This window comes from Mastacembelus armatus, chromosome 13 (genome assembly GCF_900324485.2).
Source record: "Mastacembelus armatus chromosome 13, fMasArm1.2, whole genome shotgun sequence".
NCBI classification, from domain to species: domain Eukaryota; kingdom Metazoa; phylum Chordata; class Actinopteri; order Synbranchiformes; family Mastacembelidae; genus Mastacembelus; species Mastacembelus armatus.
Genome location: NC_046645.1, coordinates 2,866,261 through 2,890,148, shown reverse-complemented (window position 1 = coordinate 2,890,148; position 23,888 = coordinate 2,866,261). Strand labels below are relative to the sequence as shown.

At 40.0% G+C, this 23,888-nt stretch overlaps 1 protein-coding gene across 10 annotated transcripts; it reads right to left on the bottom strand.

Moving 5' to 3' along the window:
* Window positions 1-573: 573 nt before the first annotated feature.
* On the bottom strand, window positions 574-22,870 carry LOC113142760 (von Willebrand factor A domain-containing protein 5A). 10 transcript variants are annotated; one of them, XM_026328044.1, is made up of 26 exons: window positions 22,765-22,870; window positions 22,001-22,048; window positions 21,504-21,706; window positions 21,187-21,409; window positions 20,796-20,962; window positions 20,590-20,704; window positions 20,335-20,510; window positions 20,156-20,244; window positions 19,936-20,080; window positions 19,691-19,770; window positions 19,489-19,603; window positions 19,234-19,392; window positions 19,017-19,147; window positions 18,454-18,674; window positions 17,285-17,338; window positions 16,917-16,994; window positions 16,278-16,313; window positions 15,394-15,432; window positions 15,107-15,145; window positions 14,818-14,853; window positions 14,103-14,138; window positions 11,585-11,623; window positions 11,253-11,303; window positions 10,533-10,693; window positions 10,080-10,203; window positions 574-945 (listed from the first exon to the last, which is right to left on the bottom strand). In XM_026328044.1, the coding sequence occupies exons 2-26, from the start codon at window positions 22,038-22,040 to the stop codon at window positions 866-868; spliced, it is 2,637 nt and encodes an 878-aa protein (XP_026183829.1). In that variant the 5' UTR covers window positions 22,041-22,048; window positions 22,765-22,870; the 3' UTR covers window positions 574-865. The 10 variants fall into 10 exon arrangements, with proteins under 10 accessions (XP_026183829.1, XP_026183761.1, XP_026183780.1 ...); XM_026327976.1 differs by having other exon boundaries at window positions 16,917-16,991; window positions 22,765-22,867; XM_026327995.1 differs by having other exon boundaries at window positions 19,017-19,120; window positions 22,765-22,867.
* Between the last annotated feature and the right edge of the window lie 1,018 nt (window positions 22,871-23,888).

Here is a 23,888-nt window from a genome sequence, read left to right as displayed (position 1 = left end):
TGTCCTTCAGGAACACTGAGTGGGGCGGAGTTGTATCGGTCATTTGACTGTAACCCAATCTCAAACATGTTTCAGAGGAAAACATCTGACTCATGGTTGTATCTGAATCACCGTGAGGTCTCAGAGGAAAAAAATAAGTTGTGGTCACAACAAGGGCATAGCTCATCTCAAATCTCTTCTTCTCCCTCTGTTTCAGTGCCCTCCCATCCCAAACATGTTTTAAAATGTATAACCAAAAATTGTTACTGGGGTGGTGCTGTTAAAAGATGATTTTAGGTATGTTCAGAAACAACACTACCCTTCAATGAAAATGACCCAAACTCTCAAAGAAAGAGGCTCTACAGAGGCGAGAAGAAATGAAACTCCACATGAAAAATCAGAAAAGTGAAGGTTGAGGTCAAAAGATCAAGAACAGCACAAGGTTTTCAAATTGTTATTCTGTTGCATATGAACACATGGTCAGTGTAATATGTGGATCTACTTCTGGTCTGTTAAATACTTTCCCTACAACAAGAAATGTACTTCATTCATTAATTAAGTGTAATTGAGAAACTCAGAGTCCACTAAAGGGCATCGTGTCTACCTCAGTTTTATTTGTTGCATCAATGAACCTTCAGAGCGAAAAACTCAACTTTAGTTTTCTTTGTGTTTCTGATACAAAGCAGCATTAAAGCAGCAAACAGAAGAAAAATTCTTTGTCTTGTTACATAGATAATTCTGGATAAATGAAGCACAGTGTAAATGAAATAAGGCACCCAGTACTAGAAAGGTAAATCCTGCCTGTAACATTCAGTGTAATGGCTGCAGGTGGACTATATCTGCTTCTGTGTACCTGCCCTACATAAAATCCAGTTGAATGAAACCCTCAGAGCCCCAGTGCATCTTTCTGCACCTTGCAGCCCAACAGTGTATTTCCAGCTTCTATACACTCTGTCACACATGGTGCTGTGGAAACACACAAAACAAGTTACCAGCAGCTGACACACACTGTTGACTTAATGCAGCAGCTGATTTTAAAAACAATAGATCAGAACTTGTTATTGGCTGATTATTTACCTTTCTGAGCTCGAAGCCATGACACAGCCTTCATGGCCAGAAGCTCCCACTCTTCCTTAGCATCCACTTTGAAACCATGAAGCCACATTAGAGCCAAAATGGTGGCCCACACTTCCTGGTTTACCTAATTCACCAAGTGAAAGAGAAATCATTTCACAGCAACAGTGTCAGCCACTGCTCCAACATGCCGCCCTTCTGCTTTCATTACATTCATTCCCTTTGTCTTAGTTTTTCCATTCCTACACATACCTTAAACTAAAGCCCATGTTTCCATACACTAGGTAACAGTGGTTGTATTTCATTTGAAATGATTCATGAGATCTGAAGGACTCACAGCAGACGGTTTTGCTTTCTCCACCTTCTTGCTTTTTTTTCCCAGTACAGCAGCCAGAGCTGGGTCGAGCAGCCAACAGCCAGAGGCCTTTTGAAGGGAGACCAACTCCAGCAAAGGATCTCTACGAGGCTGCTTGGGCATGGTAAGATCAGGATCTTCAACTTCCAAGTGTGAGGAGCAAAAATGTTAGAAAGTGCAAAGAAAGAACGTGAGAGACAATAATGTACACTGTACATTGTTCTAAGTTATTTTTTCGTTTTCCCCCCAATTTGATAATAATGAGTAGAAACATGAGACCATTGAAACAGTCCTGAGGTTAATCCATGTGTGAATGTGATGTTAAAATCTTACATATGTACAGAATATAAGGCTAATAAAACACTGCACTTAAACCTGAGAACCCCACAAGATGAAAAATTGAAAATTGCTTAGTGAATCCTCTTCAGTCTGATGGAAACAATAACATGTTGTGAAATTTGTAACGTGTTAGAAACAGCCCAGTGTAAGAACAGATACCTTTCTCAAGAAACTTTCCAAATTCTGCCGGTTCGTCACATGACATGTCACAACCTGCATTATCAGAAAACAAACATGAGTTTAAATAGTAAAAATCACACCAAATATTTTCTACTTTCAATCCACATATTATTATTATTATTATTATAAAATAATAAGCACCTCATGGATTTTGCACACAAAAATTATACAGTGGTTTGTTTTAAAAAATTAAGGAACCTCACACTCACTCATAATTGCATCAGCCGTAGTTACTGCACTGCACAAATTAAGCATTAAGGGCGAAGGCATCGCACAGCTCTTTAGCCTCATTTGGGGCCCAGGCATTGCACACGCCATAGCCATCCCAGGAAGCCCTGGACCGGCCATAGGCATCGCACACTGCATCATACTGTAAAACACTGAGATGAACACAGTTAATGATAACAAAGTAATAAACTGATTCTAAACAAATTTTAAATAATTGTACTTTGACACAGTTCAACACAGATGGTTCCTCCTGCACCAATAAATGCTGAACTGATTCACAGAAGTGCCAGTAGTGAGAGGAATATTTTGATCTTATAAAACACACTCACTGGGTGTTGGAACATTTCTCCGCATCAAAGGTCCTTGAATCGGCTCACTGTTGTCTTTGTTGACAGCGATGAAGGCAGTGTAGGCGCTGCTCACTCCTGACTGGACACTGAGCTCCACCACTCTCTTCTTCACTCCCTCATCAGGCTTTCCTCCATCTTCTTTCTCCTCCATCTCCAGGCAGCGAATCAGAGAGCGACCACCCAGCCTGTGGACTGTTAATCTGCAGACAAGAGGGAAGAGAAAACACAGATCATCTAATCTTACATTTCTATGTATGGGTAACCTACGTTTACCCAGTGACATTGTATGCCTACATATCACCAGTTACTAACCAATCCAGATTTTAAAATGCAAGTACAAGATAGTCGCAATAAGGTAAAGAATTCACATAAACAACTTTTAGTATATGTCAGATGATAGTTTTATTTTTTTCTAATGTGGCATTTTTCCTGTAATTTCATTTTAACTGACACAAACACCATGTCCCATAAAGGCCCACAAGGGGACAAATGCTCCAAAGTTTTAAAGTGATCGGTTACATGCAAATGTAGATTGTACACAGGTAATTCAAAAACATCTACAGTTCAGCAAATTAAAACTGTATTAGCTCTTCTAACCATTTTAAACTCACAACCAAAATAAATCCAGCTTTGTAAATCAGCATCTGGCTGAATGTAATTCTGCTACCTGACTAAATGTTGGCTTACCCAGTGTCCTCTGCAGGTTTGAGGTTGAAGGTGAGCTGGTTCTGAGAGGGATGACCTGCCAGGTTGTACTTCACCGTCACACAGCCCTCTGCTGCCTCTGAGCTCTGAGGGACCATTCCAGTGTTAAGAACCAATAATTATGGAAAAATCACTGTTATTCATCTTTTTCAAATCTGACCAATCTAGTTAGTTCACTGTGGGATGGTGCTGCTCCTACCTGTCCAGTGAGCTGGGCATAAACCAGTGACCTTTGACCCTGGAATATTGCTGAGATTGGTGGCGAGAGGACAGTGACAGACACTCCTTTTGGTAAATCCCAGGTCACTGAGATGTCCTGCACAGCTGGTTGCAGAGCAAATCGCAGTGACTGCATCACCTGGTGAGTAGAAATGTTGGCAAAAGGCTCAGAGAGGCACTGGCACAATCACATTTAGCTGTTTTGGTTTAAATAGACTTTGAGGTTTTGTCGTACTTTGGGTTGCATCCTCTCAGTCCCTGTGATGAACTGAGCGTGACCTCCTCCTTCCTTGGCCAAGCCATTGATAAGAGCAGAGCTGGCCCCTTCCCCAATCCCAAAGGAGAAACACCTACAACACAGAGGTTTTGTTTTATCACACACAACACTAACACATGTGATATATTGTGGGAAATGTGTGGGCTGTTGGTTTCACCTGTGGAAAGCTGAATTGTTCTTCACCAGACTGGTTATTTCCTTGGTATTCCACACCTCTCCGTCAGTGAAGACAAACAGCTTTGGAGGACAGTTTTTATATTAATTACATAATGACACATCCAGAAAAGCTTAAAAGGTTAAAGTTGTCTGGATAATTTTCTGAGGAATGTTGAAGTAGTTTTTAGAGTTTAGTTGAGTAAAGTATGATGAATGAGAAGGGGGTGTCAAGTATGAGCTCAAAACAAACCTGTTTAAGTCTGTTTTACTGTACCTACAATAGTAAGAGCTAAGTTAAGGTACTTTTCAATGCACTGGATGAGACATGTTAAAGCAGATCTATTTCTAATCCATTGCTTGTATCTCATCTGTCAAACTCAAACATATCACTTTTACTTTTTTACTTTTGCTTTTGACTCTCTTATCTGTGTAACTGAGTCTGAAGAGCTGTCAAGTTCCCTTCTCTTCAACACACGATGCAGTGTCAAGTGATGTGTTGCAAACCAAGACCCAACAAGATCCCAGGAACAGCACTGTCCTGTTGTGCACTCAGGCCCTTTCTCTACACCATGTGCTGGAATGACTGCAGCAGCACCACATACTTCTGGATCTCTGAATACCAGCTGTATACTCCATCTTTCATTTCACTTACTGCATCACTTGAATTATGACCAAGTGAACCCGAACACAGAGTGCACTGCCTTAAATGCCATCTCTACCAGCAGCTGGCCTGGCTTGTAAATCTTGTACAACCAGTTACCTATCATCATGTGTATTTGCATGTGTGGGACAGTGTGTGCTGATATGTGTGTGTGTGTGTGTGTGTGTGCATTACTTGTCTAGGTTGATTGGGGATGCAGGGCTGGCTGTAAATATGTTTAAGAGGCTGAAGGATCTCAGTTCCTCCCAGGTCAGCAGTCATTTCTCCAACTTTCTTCAGAGCCTCCTCCATGGTCTTCTCACTGTACTCCACACTCTTACTGCCATTGGAAACACACAGGGAGAGGACAGATGGTGAATGATTCTGTAGTGCCACCAGCGTCTTAATTGCAATCGAATTTTAAATGTTTCCTACTCACGGGAAGATGTGTTTATAGGTGGAACCAAAACTGTAGATGTTGAAATAGCAGCCCATTGGTAAACTCTTCAGCAGGAGCAGCAGAGTATCCTTAAGGGAAGAGAGAAAGGACAGTGAAGGCGACTGTGTGACAGGGACACTGTGATCGGTCTGATGGTGGAGTTGACACTGGCTGAATACCCTGGCACTGCCGATACGAGTTTCCTGCTGCTCACTGTTATCGGTAGGACAGTCCATACTTCCAGACCGATCCAGTAAGAACACAAACTCTCCACATGAGGCCAGTGAAGACATCACAGCCTGAGGGAATTCAGGATACAGGCTCAGCATCACTACTGGATCACCCATCAGAGTGCCTGAAACAGAGCAAAGACCTAGTTTGGTGCTAATGAACATCTTGTTAGCAAAGTAACAGCTTCACTAATTTGCACTCACCAGGTTTGGCAGAGGCCTGTCCTGCCTCTACCACAGCAGTGGGCTGGTGGGCATCTTTGTAATAAATCAGCAGTTCAACATCTCTGTCAAACTTGTGTCCTGCAGCCAACTTCACCTGTGGTTCACCAATATAAATCAAGTTCTATATCTTACTGTCAACAACGAATCATGATCACACCCAGCAGACACATCAGCCGTCTACGTACCGTGGCCTGGGTCTGCTCTGTGTTGAGATACTGCAGAGGGTCCAGGGAACAGCTGGACTCCACTTTAGATATTGGACGTGGAGAGGACACTCGAGCAGAGAAAGACAGAGTGTAGGGAACCTGAGAGGCCGGAACAGACGTCACCTGGACACTGGCACCTTCACTACCTGTAGACAAGATCAAAAACAAGACAAGGCGCCAAAACTGAGTCAACTGGGTCCTTTCATTTTGCAGACATAGTTAAATAAGGTCCCCAGCCTGTCTATATAGGTAATCTAACCATGATCTGCATGTCTTAGACTGTGGGAGGAAGCTCGAGTACCCAGATAAAACCCACACAGGTATAGGGGAGAACATCCAAACTCCACACAGGAATATGATGAAATTCAGTCCATCATCTGCTTTTTTAAAAACCTAAACACAAACATTTGGTGTACTGGGGTCTCCAACTATTCCTGCCCCTCCAGTCTCTGATTGGCTGAACACACCTGATCCAGGTAATCAGCAGTGGGTAGGCCAGGGGTATTTGGAAAACAAGCAGGACAGTAGCGCTCGAGGACCAGGGCCAGAGACTATTTTCATGCTGAAATTAACAGAACCGTTGTTCTACAGATCCAAAGCACAGAATGTGGAACTTTTTTATATATTCTTGTAGTTCCAGTAACTACAAGTAACTACTAAAGATTCACCTCATCATCAGTATTTTCTCCAGAGTCATGACATCGCTTTATGCTCCAGAAATTTCATGCCTGGTAACAGCTCAGTACTTTTTAGAAAGTTGAAAAACTCTTTACAGAGCAGAGTTGAATGAATCGTTTGTTTTTCACTAAACTGATCTGAGGACTGTGAAAGTGTTCACTTGTTTTCCTCACCCTGAGGTTGGTAGCGAGGGTTGAGCACAGCAGGCAGACAAAACCTCAGCCCATCATCAGCCTCCACAGCCAACTCAATGACATACTCCAGCCTGATGGAGGCGCTCTCTCCTGGAGGCAGACTGCCCACTTTTAGAGAAAATATATCTGGGCTCTGCTCGCTCTCCTCCAATAGGAAGGCCTGCTGACCGGAGCTCAATGCATCATCATACTCCTCTCGAGCCTGGAGAACAGACAACACACGTCAGAAACATCCACCATCTTTACTGTCTTTTCCTGATCCATGACAGTGAGTGAGTCTTTACTCTACAGCTCACCTCCTGTTTCTCCTTCACCTGCGCTACAATCTCTGTCTGTCCAATCTTAGCACTGAAATGACAGACAGCAGCATCTCCAGGCAGAGGGAAGACAAAAACAGCCTCTATTGGTTTGTCCTCCTTGTTCTCGTAGATCAGGGTGGAGACCACTGTGGCCACATGGTCCTTCACCTCCAGCTGCACCTCAATGCTCTTCAGAGGGACTGACACAGAACCATAAATTAACACAATATTACAAATAAATAAAGTGGGGACTGGCTCTGTATTTGAAAACATGCTACAAATAGTTGCTTATACTGACTAACATTTCTTGTTTGCATGGTTTCTGCTGTACCTACTAACCAAACATATAGTTAAACCTTCATATGCCCAGCAGCCATTACAACCAGTACAAGTCTTTACATTTAAAATCTACACAAACACAAAGTTAATGTTTTCTAAAGGCTCTGTACCTGGTTGCTTCTCAGGATTGAGCAGACCACAGCAGTTCATCATGGTACCTGTGGGAAAAACGAACAAGGACATTGGAGGTTTTTCTTTTGGTAATGACACGACACATCACTCAGCAAAATATCTGTGAGAAAAGTAAAAGAAAAACTTAAAAATATCAAATGAAACTAAAAATGTTTTGTGATTGGCCAAAACTGTTATTGCACTAAGTTGCTGTGAGCGTTTCATTACTCATTCACCTCCTACTCTGTAAAATGACTGGTCCTTTTCCAGAGAAACATTTCTCTCATGCACAAAGTGTTAGTCGTCCAGAGGGGGTTAGAGTGCCTGCTGCACAAAAAGCTCATACAAAGACTGTGGTCTAGGTTTTCCTTTCATCTGTGAATTGACCAAACAAAACCTTCAAAACATGAATCACTTTAGTTGGACCAAACTGATGTAGCAGATAAATAAAAACACAATCTAAGTGCTGTGGCAAATAAACAGTAAACACTGGAAATCTGTCCCTTAACAATCCACACTGTGATATCACTTTACAAACACATTGTGCAACCAAACACACCTTTCCTAGATCTGTATCACTATGGCCTGCTCCTCTTCAATCTATATGTTGTGCAATTGGTATGTATGTAATCATAGACCAGTTCAGACAGGAGTAATCAGTCATGTGAAAGACCATTGAAAAACTGTCCAAGTGTGTTGTAAAAACTCAGATCACATGATGAACAAATTAACTGTTGCTACATTTGTCACTGTGGAAAAATATCATAATAAAAAATAGAGAAATAGGTGCCAGTGTCAAATCATAATGTCATCAATGTCTTTGGACTTTAATTTTATATTTTCACTTTTATTCAACACTCTCGGGATTTTATTCCACATTGTCCAAAGCTTCAGAGATAATTTCCTAAGTCATGCAGCCTCATCAACAGGACTGTACGGAAGTAGTTAAGTGTCTGCCCCGCCTCCTCCTTGAGAATCACACGCACTAGTTTTTCCATCTTTGCTCGTTTGATCCTATAAACGTGTTTAAACAGCTTTAGCTTTTAATGAGAACATTCAAACTGCATGACGGGAATTTCCAAGTGAAAACTACTGACCGCAGATTGCAGCTGACCTTCCTCTTTGCCTTATTATTTAGTGGCATCACATTAATATTCCTGACCACACAGCAGCACAGTCCTTACCTGATGATTGATCCGTGTCTGGGACTAAGTTTTGTGCAGCTCCTTCTCGTCACTGAGCAAAAACAGCTGGTGTTTACAGAAGCTCCACAAGCTGCAGTCTACATGCAGACACCACGCCTACAGGCTGGGGGACGCTTGGTTTCCTCACCAAGCGGCACCGCCTTTGTGGAGCTTGCAGCAGCTATGTGGGCGTTGTTCCCGAAGGTTCTGATGTCAGAAAACAAATCGAGCCCTGTTTCTAAAGGAGAATACTGCGCCCACTCAATGGTGATGAGATTTTTGTTTTGTTTTTTGTTTTTTTTATTGACAACAAAATATACAACACAACAAAGCATCAGTCATCTTAAGATAAAAGAACAAAAAAGAGGTTAAATCAAATCAAACTCATTCAGCAGCTACACACATTTCAACAGCTTTTTGTTTTCAACATGTTCCAGAGAACTGTACCAAAGGTTCACCTCATTCCTCCAGTGGTTAAGACACGGGTTTCAGTTTCAGATATCTGCAATAACAAATTTACCCAGCAATAAAAGATTGTTTATAACGAAATCGCCTTTTTTATCTTCCAGAAAAATTCCAAATCTCACCATATCTAAATTTAGAGGAGGTAACTTAAATCTTCTTCCTTGAATCTGAATCCAGCTCTGTACATCTCTGCAAAAAGAAGATACAAACTCGCAATGAAACAGTAGATGATTGAGATCTTCAATTTCAGTTTCACAGAAGGAACATTGATTCACCTCCAAATTAAATTTCCGTCTCAAAAATTCATTGGTTGGGTATATTTCATTTGAAACTTTTAAATGAATCTCTTTAATCTTGGGGCAAGAGGCAAAGAAATGTAATTTTTCCTTATTTTCCTAATTTCACAGGGATAAAAATCTTTAACAATACATCTTTTTTTGACAACATGTATATATAATATGTCATAAACAGCTACGACGAAACCTATTAGTGCACTTCTCATTACAAAAACCTACTCCTTTAATGTAGAGCTTTCTCAAGCTGGGAGTTCAATGGTGACGAGTTCAGGGGGCTGCGTAAATTTGACCACAGCGCCTCCACGCACGGATGGCCACAGCAGGAATAAACACAAAAATGTGTGTAAGTGAATTAGATGTTCAGAAAACGAAATGTAACACACAACACTGAGATATTCATACAGTTATTTTTATTCCTATTATTTTTTTATTTCTTCTTAGCTTTTATGCAGACACTTTCCATCACACAGGAGCAATCTAACCCCAGTTTCATTACTCCCATATGTCTGTTATGTCTTATTCTGGAAATTAGGAGAATCTGGATTCTCTGGTCTCAGCAGTGACTGAGAATTAACATCCATTTTTTATTACAAAAACTCATCAATCAAAGCTTCACAGTTAGTTTTCAGTGGTTTAAGACAATTCTACAGTCACATTTAAAAGACTCCAAATGAAAACAGAAAACATAAGGCAGATTGTGGAGACGGTCCTGAAGAAGAGGCCAATGCACTGAAAACATCAGAGCCCCAGTGCGTCTTTCTGCACCCTGCAGCCCAACAGTGTATTTCCAGCTTCCACACACTCGGTCACACAAGCTGCTGAGAAAAAGTCATGAGATTCATGGGAGTTTAACCACAACACACTGGTACAAACAGCACTTCATGGTTATTGTTATTATTCTGGTTATTTACCTTTCTGAGCTCGGAGCCATGACACAGCCTTCATAGCCAGAAGCTCCCACTCTTCTTTGGCATCCATTTTAAAACCATGAAGCCAGATCAGAGCCAAAATGGTGGCCCACACTTCTTTCTTGATCTAATTCACCAAATTAATTGGAAAAATCACAACAGGAGAAAAATTCACAGAGCATGAAAACGACAAAGTATCTCAAAGGAAAATGCTGCTGGTTGGTTATAAACAAACACACAAGAACATTATATCATAAAATAAGACACTCAAATACTTTCACACTAACCTTTGAGTGATACTGTAAAAGCATTTTGGTTTGTAAGAGTGTTGGTGCCAGTGTATAGACACTGTTTTGGTCTCAGATATTTGTTATGCAGTGATGAAGGTTTAGTTTGTCTCATCTTCATTTTCTTTTATTTTGTTGTTTTAACCTGTTAATTCTGACAGTGACCCACCGATGCAGGCTTTGACTTTTCCACCTCCTTGCTGGTCTTTCCCAGTGCAGCAGCCAGAGCTGGATCTAGCAGCCAACAGCCAGAGGCCTGCTGGAGGGAGACCAACTGCAGCAAAGGGTCTTTGTGAGGCTGTTTGGGCAATGGTCCTGCTGAAGACAAACCTGAAACAAGTAAAAAAACAACAAAAACAAAACATCCAACTTTTGTGGACTATTACACTGATATGAATTTAGAACATGTTTTTTATTCTATTCTAACTGATGAAGATGGGTCAATATATTACAGTTAAAACAATCAAAGTTTTACTCTGACAACTGTAAGTCAATGTGTTCCTGGTTTGTATGAGACCTTATTTCTGCAACTTGTATTTCTGCTTACAATTTAAATTCTTTCCCATTCTTTGATAATAATTATATTGCATAATCTGGGCACATGCTCCTAAGATGTAAGTTTGTATGAATAAAAAATAAAAACAGATATTAAGGCTGGTGACCAGAGAACCAGGCAGGACTAGCAGCTTTGTGAGGATGTGCTATTGGCACAGTGCTGCTTTGAATTAATGGTAATATGTCAATGTGCACACACTGACACTGCTAACATGCTGATGTTTAGTAAGTTTGTCCATATTCACCATCTTAGTGTTAGCATGCTAATGTTTGCTAATATGGTGATTCTATCTAATAATTGTATCTTCAAAGGTCTTTGTAAACTGCTACTTACCAGCTGAGCCACATTTAAGAGCTAAGGTTTCATAACTGCTGACAGTGTCGACTATAAGATTGAGAGAAACAAAGGAAGAGAGAACATTACACAAAGACAACATAAGCGAAAAAACAAGAAACCTCAACTTTGATACAAAAAAATTATTACTTCATATTTAAACCAATGGATAAACCACTTGGACCAGAAACTACAAGTCTGATATAAATAAACCAACAGCATTTAATTGATTTAAATATCTTAAAAGTGTACAGTTTATCCTGATGAACACATGAATATGGTGATCCATTTAATAATTGTATCTTCAAAGGTCTTTGCAAACTGCTACTTACCAGCCGAGCCAAATATGCCCCTATCATATTCATGCTGCACTTTAAGAAAAAAGAGGAAGAGAGAACATTATACAAAGGCAACATACACAAATATACAAGAAACCTCGACTGTAATACAAGAAAATTCATTTACACATACAGTGGGTACGGAAAGTATTCAGACCCCTTTAAATTTTTCACTCTTTGTGTCATTGCAGCCATTTGCCAAAATCAAAAAAGTTCATTTTATTTCTCATTAATGTACACTCAGCACCCCATCTTGACAGAAAAAAACAGAAATGTAGAAATTTTTGCAAATTTATTAAAAAAGAAAAACTGAAATATCACATGGTCATAAGTATTCAGACCCTGTGCTCAGTATTGAGTAGAAGCACCCTTTTGAGCTAGTACAGCCATGAGTCTTCTTGGGAATGATGCAACAAGTTTTTCACACCTGGATTTGGGGATCCTCTGCCATTCTTCCTTGCAGATCCTCTCCAGTTCTGTCAGGTTGGATGGTGAACGTTGGTGGACAGCCATTTTCAGGTCTCTCCAGAGAGACAGTTGGGTTTAGGTCAGGGCTCTAGCTGGGCCAGTCAAGAACGGTCACAGAGTTGTTCCGAAGCCACTCCTTTGTTATTTTAGCTGTGTGCTTAGGGTCATTGTCCTGTTGAAAGGTGAACCTTCGGCCCAGTCTGAGGTCCTGAGCACTCTGGAAGAGGTTTTCTTCCAGGATTTCTCTGTACTTGGCCGCATTCATCTTTCCTTCAATTGCAACCAGTCGTCCTGTCCCTGCAGCTGAAAAACACCCCCACAACATGATGCTCCCACCACCATGTTTCACTGTAGGGATTGTATTGGGCAGGTGATGAGCAGTGCCTGGTTTTCTCCACACATACTGCTTAGAATTAACGCCAAAAAGTTCAATCTTGGTCTCATCAGACCAGAGAATCTTATTTCTCATAGTCTGGGAGTCCTTCATGTGTTTTTTGGCAAACTCTATGCGGGCTTTCATGTGTCTTGCACTGAGGAGAGGCTTCCGTTGGGCCACTCTGCCATAAAGCCCCGACTGGTGGAGGGCTGCAGTGATAGTTGACTTTGTGGAACTTTCTCCCATCTCCCTACTGCATCTCTGGAGCTCAGCCACAGTGATCTTTGGGTTCTTCTTTACCTCTCTCACCAAGGCTCTTCCCCCACGATTGCTCAGTTTGGCTGGACGGCCAGGTCTAGGAAGAGTTCTGGTCGTCCCAAACTTATTCCATTTGAGGATTATGGAGGCCACTGTGCTCTTAGGAACCTTGTGTGCTGCAGAAATTCTTTTGTAACCTTGGCCAGATCTGTGCCTTGCCACAATTCTGTCTCTGAGCTCCTTGGGCAGTTCCTTTGACCTCATGATTCTCATTTGCTCTGACATGCATTGTGAGCTGTAAGGTCTTATATAGACAGGTGTGTGCCTTTCCTAATCAAGTCCAGTCAGTTTAATTAAACACAGCTGGACTCCAATGAAGGAGCAGAACCATCTCAAGGAGGATCAGAAGAAATGGACAGCATGTGAGTTAAATATGAGTGTCACTGCAAAGGGTCTGAATACTTATGACCATGTGATATTTCAGTTTTTCTTTTTTAATAAATTTGCAAAAATTTCTACATTTCTGTTTTTTTCTGTCAAGATGGGGTGCTGAGTGTACATTAATGAGAAATAAAATGAACTTTTTTGATTTTGGCAAATGGCTGCAATGACACAAAGAGTGAAAAATTTAAAGGGGTCTGAATACTTTCCGTACCCACTGTATGTAGAACCCACCACTCCACAAAATACAAGTGGTGTACAAACAAAACAACATGATTTAAATATCTTAAAAATATCAGACTGATTTATCATAATAAATCCACATGACAAACAGTGTTGATTATAGTCTCAACATATTTCAGAAAACACAAACCCCCATACTGTACAGCACCACAAACCTACATAATATATCAGCGAACAAAGTGAGCACCTCTCTGAAACAGGTTTGGTTATTTGGGCCACTTTTATAACTTCTGAGTCGTATTTAATCTGAGTCATTTCTATTTAGAGGAACGATGAACAATCATGTACTGTGTAGTGTACACATTATTTACACTGAGGAAATCAAAGCTGTGCACTCACCATCAGTCGCTAATCAACAGGTTTTGATAAGAAAATAAAAGTACTGATGTTAATTTGCTAAAACAAACTGGGTCTTATAAGTGAGATGCTGCTAACATGCTGATGTTTAGTAAGTTTGTCCATAGTCACCATCTTAGTGTTAGCATGCTAATGTTTGCTAATTCACCATAAACACACAGTGGAGCTGAGGCTGATGGGAAATGGGACATTTGCAGCTATATGGTCATTAACCAATGACTGGACAAATACAAACTTTGACCTGATGATGGTGATAAATGAAAAGTCAGACAACCACCAAAGTCATTACAGTTCATCCTGATGAACACATGAATATGATGATCCATTTAATAATTGTATCTTCAAAGGTCTTTGTAAACTGCTACTTACCATCTGAGTCAGATACGTCCCCACCATCTTCATACTCTGTAAGATTGAGAAAAAAGAGGAAGAGAGAACATTACACAAAGGCAACATACACAAATATACAAGAAACCTCAACTTTAATACAAGAAAATTCATTTACACATATGTAGAACCCACCACTCCACAAAATACAAGTGGTGTACAAACAAAACAACATGATTTAAATATCTTAAAAATATCAGATTGATTTATCATAATAAATCCACATGACAAACACAGTGTTGATTATAGTCTCAACATATTTCAGAAAACACAAACCCCCATACTGTACAGCACCACAACCTACAGAATGTATCAGCGAACAAAGTGAGCACCTCTCTGAAACAGGTTTGGTTATTTGGGCCACTTTTATAACTTCTGAGTCGTATTTAATCTGAGTCATTTCTATTTAGAGGAACGATGAACAATCATGTACTGTGTAGTGTACACATTATTTACACTGAGGAAATCAAAGCTGTGCACTCACCATCAGTCGCTAATCAACAGGTTTTGATAAGAAAATAAAAGTACTGATGTTAATTTGCTAAAACAAACTGGGTCTTATAAGTGAGATGCTGCTAACATGCTGATGTTTAGTAAGTTTGTCCATAGTCACCATATTAGTGTTAGCATGCTAATGTTTGCTAATATGGTGATTCTATCTGTGTATCTTCAAAGGTCTTTGTAAACTGCTACTTACCATCTGAGTCAGATACGTCCCCACCATCTTCATACTCTGTAAGATTGAGAAAAAAGAAGAAGAGAGAACATTACACAAAGGCAACATACACAAATATACAAGAAACCTCAACTTTAATACAAGAAAATTATTACTTCATATATAAACCAATGGATAAACCATTGGACCAGAAACTACAAGTCTGATATAAATAAACCAACAGCATTTAATTGATTTAAATATCTTAAAAGTGTCCAGTTCATCCAACCACTAATTGTATCTTCAAAGGTCTTTGTAAACTGCTACTTACCAGCCGAGCCAAATATGCCCCTATCATATTTATGCTGCACTTTAAGAAAAAAAGAAGAAGAGAGAACATTACACAAAGGCAACATACGCAAATATACAAGAAACCTAAACTTTAATACAAAAAAATTATTACTTCATATTTAAACCAATGGATAAACCATTGGACCAGAAACTACAAGTCTGATATAAATAAACCAACAGCATTTAATTGATTTAAATATCTTAAAAGTGTCCAGTTCATCTAACCACTAATTGTATCTTCAAAGGTCTTTGTAAACTGCTACTTACCAGCCGAGCCAAATATGCCCCTATCATATTCATGCTGCACTTTAAGAAAAAAGAGGAAGAGAGAACATTACACAAAGGCAACATACACAAATATACAAGAAACTTTGACTGTATTACAAGAAAATTCATTTACACATATGTAGAACCCACCACTCCACAAAATACAAGTGGTGTACAAACAAAACAACTTGATTTAAATATCTTAAAAATATCAGACTGATTTATCATAATAAATCCACATGACAAACAGTGTTGATTATAGTCTCAACATATTTCAGAAAACACAAACCCCCATACTGTACAGCACCACAACCTGCAGAATGTATCAGCAGCAAAGTGAGCACCTCTCTGAAACAGGTTTGGTTATTTGGGCCACTTTTATAACTTCTGAGTCGTATTTAATCTGAGTCATTTCTATTTAGAGGAATGATGAACAATCATCTACTGTGTAGTGTACACATTATTTACACTGAGGAAATCAAAGCTGTGCACTCACCATCAGTCGCTAATCAACAGGTTTTGATAAGAAAATAAAAGTACTGATGTTAATTTGCTAAAACAAACTGGGTCTTATAAGTGAGATGCTGCTAACATGCTGATGTTTAGTAAGTTTGTCCATAGTCACCATATTAGTGTTAGCATGCTAATGTTTGCTAATTCACCATAAACACACAGTGGAGCTGAGGCTGATGGGAAATGGGACATTTGCAGCTATATGGTCATTAACCAAATGACTGGACAAATACAAACTTTGACCTGATGATGGTGATAAATGAAAAGTCAGACAACCACCAAAGTCATTACAGTTCATCCTGATGAACACATGAATATGTGGATCCATTTAATAATTGTATCTTCAAAGGTCTTTGTAAACTGCTACTTACCAGCCGAGCGTAATATGCACCCCCGCATTTCATACTCTGTAATATTGAGAAAGAAGAGGAAGAGAGAACATTACACAAAGGCAACATACACAAATATACAAGAAACTTTGACTGTAATACAAGAAAATTCATTTACACATATGTAGAACCCACCACTCCACAAAATACAAGTGGTGTACAAACAAAACAACATGATTTAAATATCTTAAAAATATCAGACTGATTTATCAAAATAAATCCACATGACAAACACAGTGTTGATTATAGTCTCAACATATTTCAGAAAACACAACACCTCTCTGAAACAGGACTGCATTACTTGGGCTAGTTTTTGAACTTCTGAAAATAGTCAATCTGAATAATTTCTGTTTTAAGGAAAGATAAATAAATGATTCTATACTGTTAATGAAAAATTTGACACAGACAAATATGTGGTTAAATCCATTTCACCTTTTTACTTAGTTGGAGAACAATAGTCTGCTTGGGTGATAAGCAGTAGCATCATGTTATCATTTTAAAAAGTATGAGGTTGAGGTAGAAAACTATGAACAAAGTAAACAATAACAGTGTAATATCTCTAATTGTGGCAGCTGTGTGTATCTACAACTAGCAGTGTAAACACAAAGAGACATACAGTACCATATTGGACTGGAGCACGGTGTTGAGCAGCATCCTTACTGGGCTGAAACATCTTTCTTGCTTTTGTGAAGAAACCTGCTTAAAATAAACATGATGCACAATTTTAATATCCATATTTAAGACATCTTAATATTAAAGAATAAACCTGTGCTGCTGCCAGACTAGGGTTTGCTCTGACAAGTGTTGAGAGAGCAGAGTAACCACATACTCATATATTGCAGCTAAATCCTCAGTGTCACACAACTTCTCAGTGGCCATAACAACTGCTAGATAAATATGTTCAGGTTGTTTGCTCAATAGTTATCTATATATTGCACTAATAAACATACTCAGATGAGTGTTTGAATCCCATTCATCTCTTTACTTACTTCTCTTTTTGACTGGAGCTTGACAGACTGCTTGACTACCAGTCCAGGGCATCTCTTTAAGATTGAGGGAAAAATTATGAGGTCAAGACATCACACCAGACACAGTAAACAAAAACATTAAATGCAGTTAAAACTGGCACTTAAAATATTCTGTGTTAAAAAATACATAAGTATCACAAACATGAAACTTTAGACCAACCCAGAGATTCACTGAAGTCACCTGCACTCAGCATCAGAAAACAGAAAACTACTAAACTGCTGGTTTCTGGGCTTATTACAAAAACAATTAGGTTAAAAAGTACATAAAAATATTCAAGGTGTTCAAGGCAATACAAGCAAATAAGCAAGAAACCTAAACTGTAACACAAAACATGCTGACTGAATATTTAAAGCAATTAACTACTTTGTCAGAAACTACAAGTTTGGTAAAATTAAAGTAACAGAATTACTTTATGATAATCTGGGGACATGCTGCTAATATGTAAGTTTGTATGAAGAAAAAATAAAAACAGATATTCAGGAGAAGGTGCTAATGCTAATGTTTGCTAATTCACCATAAACACACAGTGGAGCTGAGGCTGATGGGAAATGGGACATTTGCAGCTATATGGTCATTAACCAAATGACTGGACAAATACAAACTTTGACCTGATGATGGTGATAAATGAAAAGTCAGACAACCACCAAAGTCATTACAGTTCATCCTGATGAACACATGAATATGTGGATCCATTTAATAATTGTATCTTCAAAGGTCTTTGTAAACTGCTACTTACTAATCAAACAATAGTATGAATAGGCTGCTTGGGTGATAAGCAGTAGCATCATGTTATTATTTTAAAAAGTATGAGGTTGAGGTAGAAAAACAAAGCACATAAAATATTCAACTTGCTCAAATTTCCAAAAAATAAGTGCAACTTTCTACATTCACACACAGGCAGGAAAACAATGGACAGACAATTGTACTGTCAGCTTAAGTGAAATACTGACTCTTCCTACAATTTAAATGCATTAATAACTATATTTTCTATCAATACTTATAATGTGGAAGCAGCTCCCCATTGTGTTTCTATATTCTTAGCATAATCATTCCTCAACTATCATCTGTGGTCAGCTGTAGTAACTGTAAAGCAGTGGGTGATACATCATTCATTTGGAAAAACACTCACCAGGTGCTGGAACATTTCTCTGCACCATAGGTCCTTGAATGGTTTTGCTATCATCTTTGTTAACAGCAATGAAGGCAGTGAAAGAGCTGCTGACTCCTGACTGGACACTGAGCTTTACCACCTTCTCCTTTAACCGTCCATCTTGCTGCCCTCTGACCTCTCTCTCCTCCATCTCCAGGGAGCGAATCAGAGTCCGAGCGCCCAACCTGTGGACTGTTAATCTGCAGACAGGAGATATAACGTATGATGCTCCTCTATTAGCCCTAAAGAAATCCTAAAACATCTCAATAGACAAATATACCTGTTACATTTTATTTACTGGTGACTTGTCAAATCAAACCACACAGTGGGTGAGAAAGAGGGCACACCCTGGGCAGGTCACCAGTTGAAAAGAGGGACAACACGTAAAGAAAAACACAAGAGGCAACGCAATAGAGTCAATAGAGCGCCCAGAGAAAACTCAAACAGTACCAACACACATATAACATAAATGCTGTTCACACTATTGTATATTGTATTGTAAGGTCAGGATAATGGTATTCTCTGATCAAATACTGTTTTACCCAGTGTCCTCTGCAGGTTTAAGATTGAAGGTGAGCTGGTTCTGAGAGGGATGACCTGCCAGGTTGTACTTCACCGTCACACAGCCCTCTGCTGCCTCTGAGCTCTGAGGGACCATTCCAGTGTTAAGAACCAATAATTATAGAAAAATCACTGTTATTCATCTTTTTCAAATCTGGCCAATCTAGTTAGTTCACTGTGGGATGGTGCTGCTCCTACCTGTCCAGTGAGCTGGGCATAAACCAGTGACCTTTGACCCTGGAATATTGCTCTGATTGGTGGAGAGAGGACAGTGACAGACATTTTTTTTGGTAAATCCCAGGTCACTGAGATGTCTGAGACAACTGGTTGCAGAGCAAATCGCAGCGACTGCATCACCTGGTGAGTAGAAATGTTGGCAAAAGGCTCAGAGAGGCACTGGCACAATCACATTTAGCTGTTTTGGTTTAAATAGACTTTGAGGTTTTGTCGTACTTTGGGTTGCATCCTCTCAGTCCCTGTGATGAACTGAGCGTGACCTCCTCCTTCCTTGGCCAAGCCATTGATAAGAGCAGAGCTGGCCCCTTCCCCAATCCCAAAGGAGAAACACCTACAACACACAGGTTTTGTTTTTATCACACACACATGGATCATAATGTGGGAATATTTGTTGCATTTTGTGTTTTTGAGGTTTCACCTGTGGGAAGCTGAATTCTTCTTCACCAGATTTATTACTTGGTGGGTGTTCCCCACCTCTCCATCAGTGAAGACAAACAGCTTTGGAGGACAGTTTATGGAAAGGTTAAATAACATTACACCCCAAATGTGTCAAAGCAGTTTAATCTCAACAGTTTTAAAATCAAAGTATGAACATGCTTGTTAGTTTATGATTGTATTTAGGAAGGTGAACCTGTGTAAACTGTGTGTCTGTGTGTACATTACCTGTCTAGGCTGACTGGGAATGCAGGGCTGGCTGTAAATGTGGTTCAGGGGCATCAGGATTTCAGTCCCTCCAAGATCAGCAGTCATCTGTTTCACTTTCTTCAGAGCCTCTTTCATGGTCTTCTGGCTGTACTTCACACTCTTACTGCAACCACAAAAATTCATGAAGACAAACACCAATGACACACACATCTTCTTTTTCACACTAGGACACACTCACGGGAAGATGTGTTCATAGGTGGAACCAAAACTGTAGATGTTGAAATAGCAGCCCATTGGTAAACTCTTCAGCAGGAGCAGCAGAGTATCCTTAAGGGAAGAGAGAAAGGACAGTGAAGGCGACTGTGTGACAGGGACACTGTGATCGGTCTGATGGTGGAGTTGACACTGGCTGAATACCCTGGCACTGCCGATACAAGTTTCCTGCTGCTCACTGTTATCGGTAGGACAGTCCATACTTCCAGACCGATCCAGTAAGAACACAAACTCTCCACATGAGGCCAGTGAAGACATCACAGCCTGAGGGAATTCAGGATACAGGCTCAGCATCACTACTGGATCACCCATCAGAGTGCCTGAAACAGAGCAAAGACCTAGTTTGGTGCTAATGAACATCTTGTTAGCAAAGTAACAGCTTCACTAATTTGCACTCACCAGGTTTGGCAGAGGCCTGTCCTGCCTCTACCACAGCAGTGGGCTGGTGGGCATCTTTGTAATAAATCAGCAGTTCAACATCTCTGTCAAACTTGTGTCCTGCAGCCAACTTCACCTGTGGTTCACCAATATAAATCAAGTTCTATATCTTACTGTCAACAACGAATCATGACCACACCCAGCAGACACATCAGCCGTCTACGTACCATGGCCTGGGTCTGCTCTGTGTTGAGATACTGCAGAGGGTCCAGGGAACAGCTGGACTCCACTTTAGATATTGGACGTGGAGAGGACACTCGAGCAGAGAAAGACAGAGTGTAGGGAACCTGAGAGGCCGGAACAGACGTCACCTGGACACTGGCACCTTCACTACCTGTAGACCGAACCAGGCAAGCATGGATCAAACAGGTATTACACACTGAGAAATGTTGGTCCTACAGATGTTCAATCAATCAATTCCCAAAGCTCATAATTGGAGTGATGTCGTTGCACAGGAATACACCTTCCAGGAACTAAAACGATGTATCATGTAAATGTATTTTTTATTAGGGGTTTGCTGTTGCAGGCAGTAAATAGCTCCAAATCTTGTTTCCTCACCCTGAGGTTGGTAGCGAGGGTTGAGCACAGCAGGCAGACAAAACCTCAGCCCGTCATCAGCCTGCACAGACAACTCAATGACATACTCCAGCCTGATGGAGGCGCTCTCTCCTGGAGGCAGACTGCCCACTTTTAGAGAAAATATATCTGGGCTCTGCTCGCTCTCCTCCAATAGGAAGGCCTGCTGACCGGAGCTCAATGCATCATCATACTCCTCTCGAGCCTGGAGAACAGACAACACACGTCAGAAACATCCACCATCTTTACTGTCTTTTCCTGATCCATGACAGTGAGTGAGTCTTTACTGTACAGCTCACCTCCTGTTTCTCCTTCACCTCCGCTACAATCTCTGTCTGTCCAATCTTAGCACTGAAATGACAGACAGCAGCATCTCCAGGCAGAGGGAAGACAAAAACAGCCTCTATTGGTTTGTCCTCCTTGTTCTCGTAGATCAGGGTGGAGACCACTGTGGCCACATGGTCCTTCACCTCCAGCTGCACCTCAATGCTCTTCAGAGGGACTGACACAGAACCATAAATTAACACAACACATTAACACAGGGGTAAGACAATATTCGTTTCAGAATCATTGATACTGAGTTTATTTTTAGTCAGAATGAAGCCGCAGCTTCATCAGCATCAGCATCTACGTATTAGACAGATGATATTTCATCATCTACAGTGTGCATGATTATATATATGTATATATATATATATATAATTTATATATATATGTCTTCACATTAAAGTTTCATATTCGTATCAAAAATAATTAAGATAATCAGAGATTTGTTTGTTTTCTAAATGCTCTGTACCTGGTTGCTGTTCAGGATCGAGCAGACCACAGCAGTTCATCACGATACCTGTGGGAAAACAAACAAGCTCCAACAACATTGGAGATTTTTCTTTTTTGAGAAAACTAAATGGAAAAGTTGAGAATATAAAATGAAACCAAAAATGTTTTGTGTATTTTGCACATGGACTGTTACTGACAAAAACACGTACACACCTTTCACCTTAAAATTAATAAAAAATGTGTTTTTTATTGTTTTATTGTTCAAAACCAGAAGAAAGTCTGAGAAGGTCTTTACAATATAAAGACAGTTTCCTAAAAAATCTATATAAAATTCATTCTGATATTATTAGATTAGGTTCTGCAGTCAGTAAATATTTGTTTTGAATGTTTATCCAAAATGTTAAAACCATTATGTTAAGTAAGTTATGTGAAGTGAAAGTGGCTGGGAAATACACACTGAGCATTTTACCGGTGTTCCACTTTAAGGTCTTATTTCATTTCACTTCTGATTTTTAATAAAACAACATGCAAAGACAGCTTTCTGTCCACTTTCTTTTGACCGATTGTGGCAACGTGGGGACAAAATGCCACGGCCAGTCTTTTTTGTTTGTTTGTTTGTTATTTTTCTGTCCCAATCCAGGTCTGCTCTGACGGGAGATAAAGATCCAAACCGAAACGAACCGTTCGGCGGAGTTCCGTGCTTTGTGTTCTTGATATAACAATATAACAACAACGTGTGTGTGTGTAGACACTGAAACAGACACACAACAGAAGATGACTTACCGTCAGGTGACACTTTGGCTGCTGTTGTCTCTGGAAATGAAGTGGAGACGCGGCAGGAAGAGTTTATTCCGACGGGGACCGGAAAGAGTCGCACCGCCTCCAGGGTTGGCTCGATTCATACTTAACAATATTTTCTCTGATAAAAGAGAAAAATTACACAAAGATATTATTCATAATGTGTTACAGTCCATTTTCTTAATGCCAACACTTTCTGCTCTAATCTTTATTTCACCGTCTGTACATTTGGACTTTTTTTCTGCTATTCTATATAATAAATTCGTGATTTTGATTCACACCTAAGAACATGCCCAGATTACAGCAGTTTACACTCAGCATCATAGGACACTGGGTGGGAATTGATTGATGTTTGTTATTTCTCCTGCTTGAGCCTTAATTCTCTATTGTGTTCCACACCTCTCTGTCTGTTTATGGAGGAGAGTTTACACATATGTGTTTATATATCAACATGTTCAACAAGATTAAAATCACAGCATAAAAAATAAATGTGTATCATGTTGTGTGTTTACAGTATATTAGTTCTTGGGGTGGTCTGACTGGGGGTTCGGGGCTGTCTATAAAGGAGGTTGAGGGTCTTAATCAGGCTGCATCCCAAGGCCTCTTCCATGGTCCTCTGGCTCCAAAGCTGTAGGTGTTGACAATGCACACACACACACACACACACACGTCGGCTCATACAGTTAGGAGCCTGAAGTCGATCCCAGCTGATACTGGGTGAGACGGTTCAACCAGTAATCAGTCCATCCCAGGGCAGATACATAGAGACAGACAGACCCTCACACTAATATTCACACCTGTGGCCAATTAAGAGTCACCAATCAGCTTAACCTCACCTGTGTGTGTTTGGACTGTGGGAGGAAGAAAATATATGCAGGCACAGGGAGAACATGCAAACCCCACACAGAAAGGCCTCAGGGTCAAACAGGACTCAAACCCAGAGCCACCTGGCTGTTAGTGGACACTATTAACAGCGCTAACCACCTCTCCACCATGCCACTTTACAGGTCTGCTCTTTTAACCTTCGTGTTGTCTTTGGGTCAGTGACCCATTTTCAAAAGGTAATATGTGACAACTTTGGTTTTCTTAACTATAATTAACTAAAAATG

What these genes read in the sequence shown, in the direction of transcription:
- LOC113142760 (XM_026328044.1), bottom strand. Translation starts at nt 22,040, where the DNA reads ATGAACTGCTGTGGTCTGCTCGATCCTGAACAGCAACCAG. An exon ending in GAGAAATGTTCCAGCACCTG is followed by an intron (nt 17,339 to 18,453) that starts GTGAGTGTTTTT and finishes TCAATCTTAAAG; the next exon opens with AGATGCCCTGGACTGGTAGT. An exon ending in GGGCATATTTGGCTCGGCTG is followed by an intron (nt 15,146 to 15,393) that starts GTAAGTAGCAGT and finishes TTTTTCTTAAAG; the next exon opens with TGCAGCATAAATATGATAGG.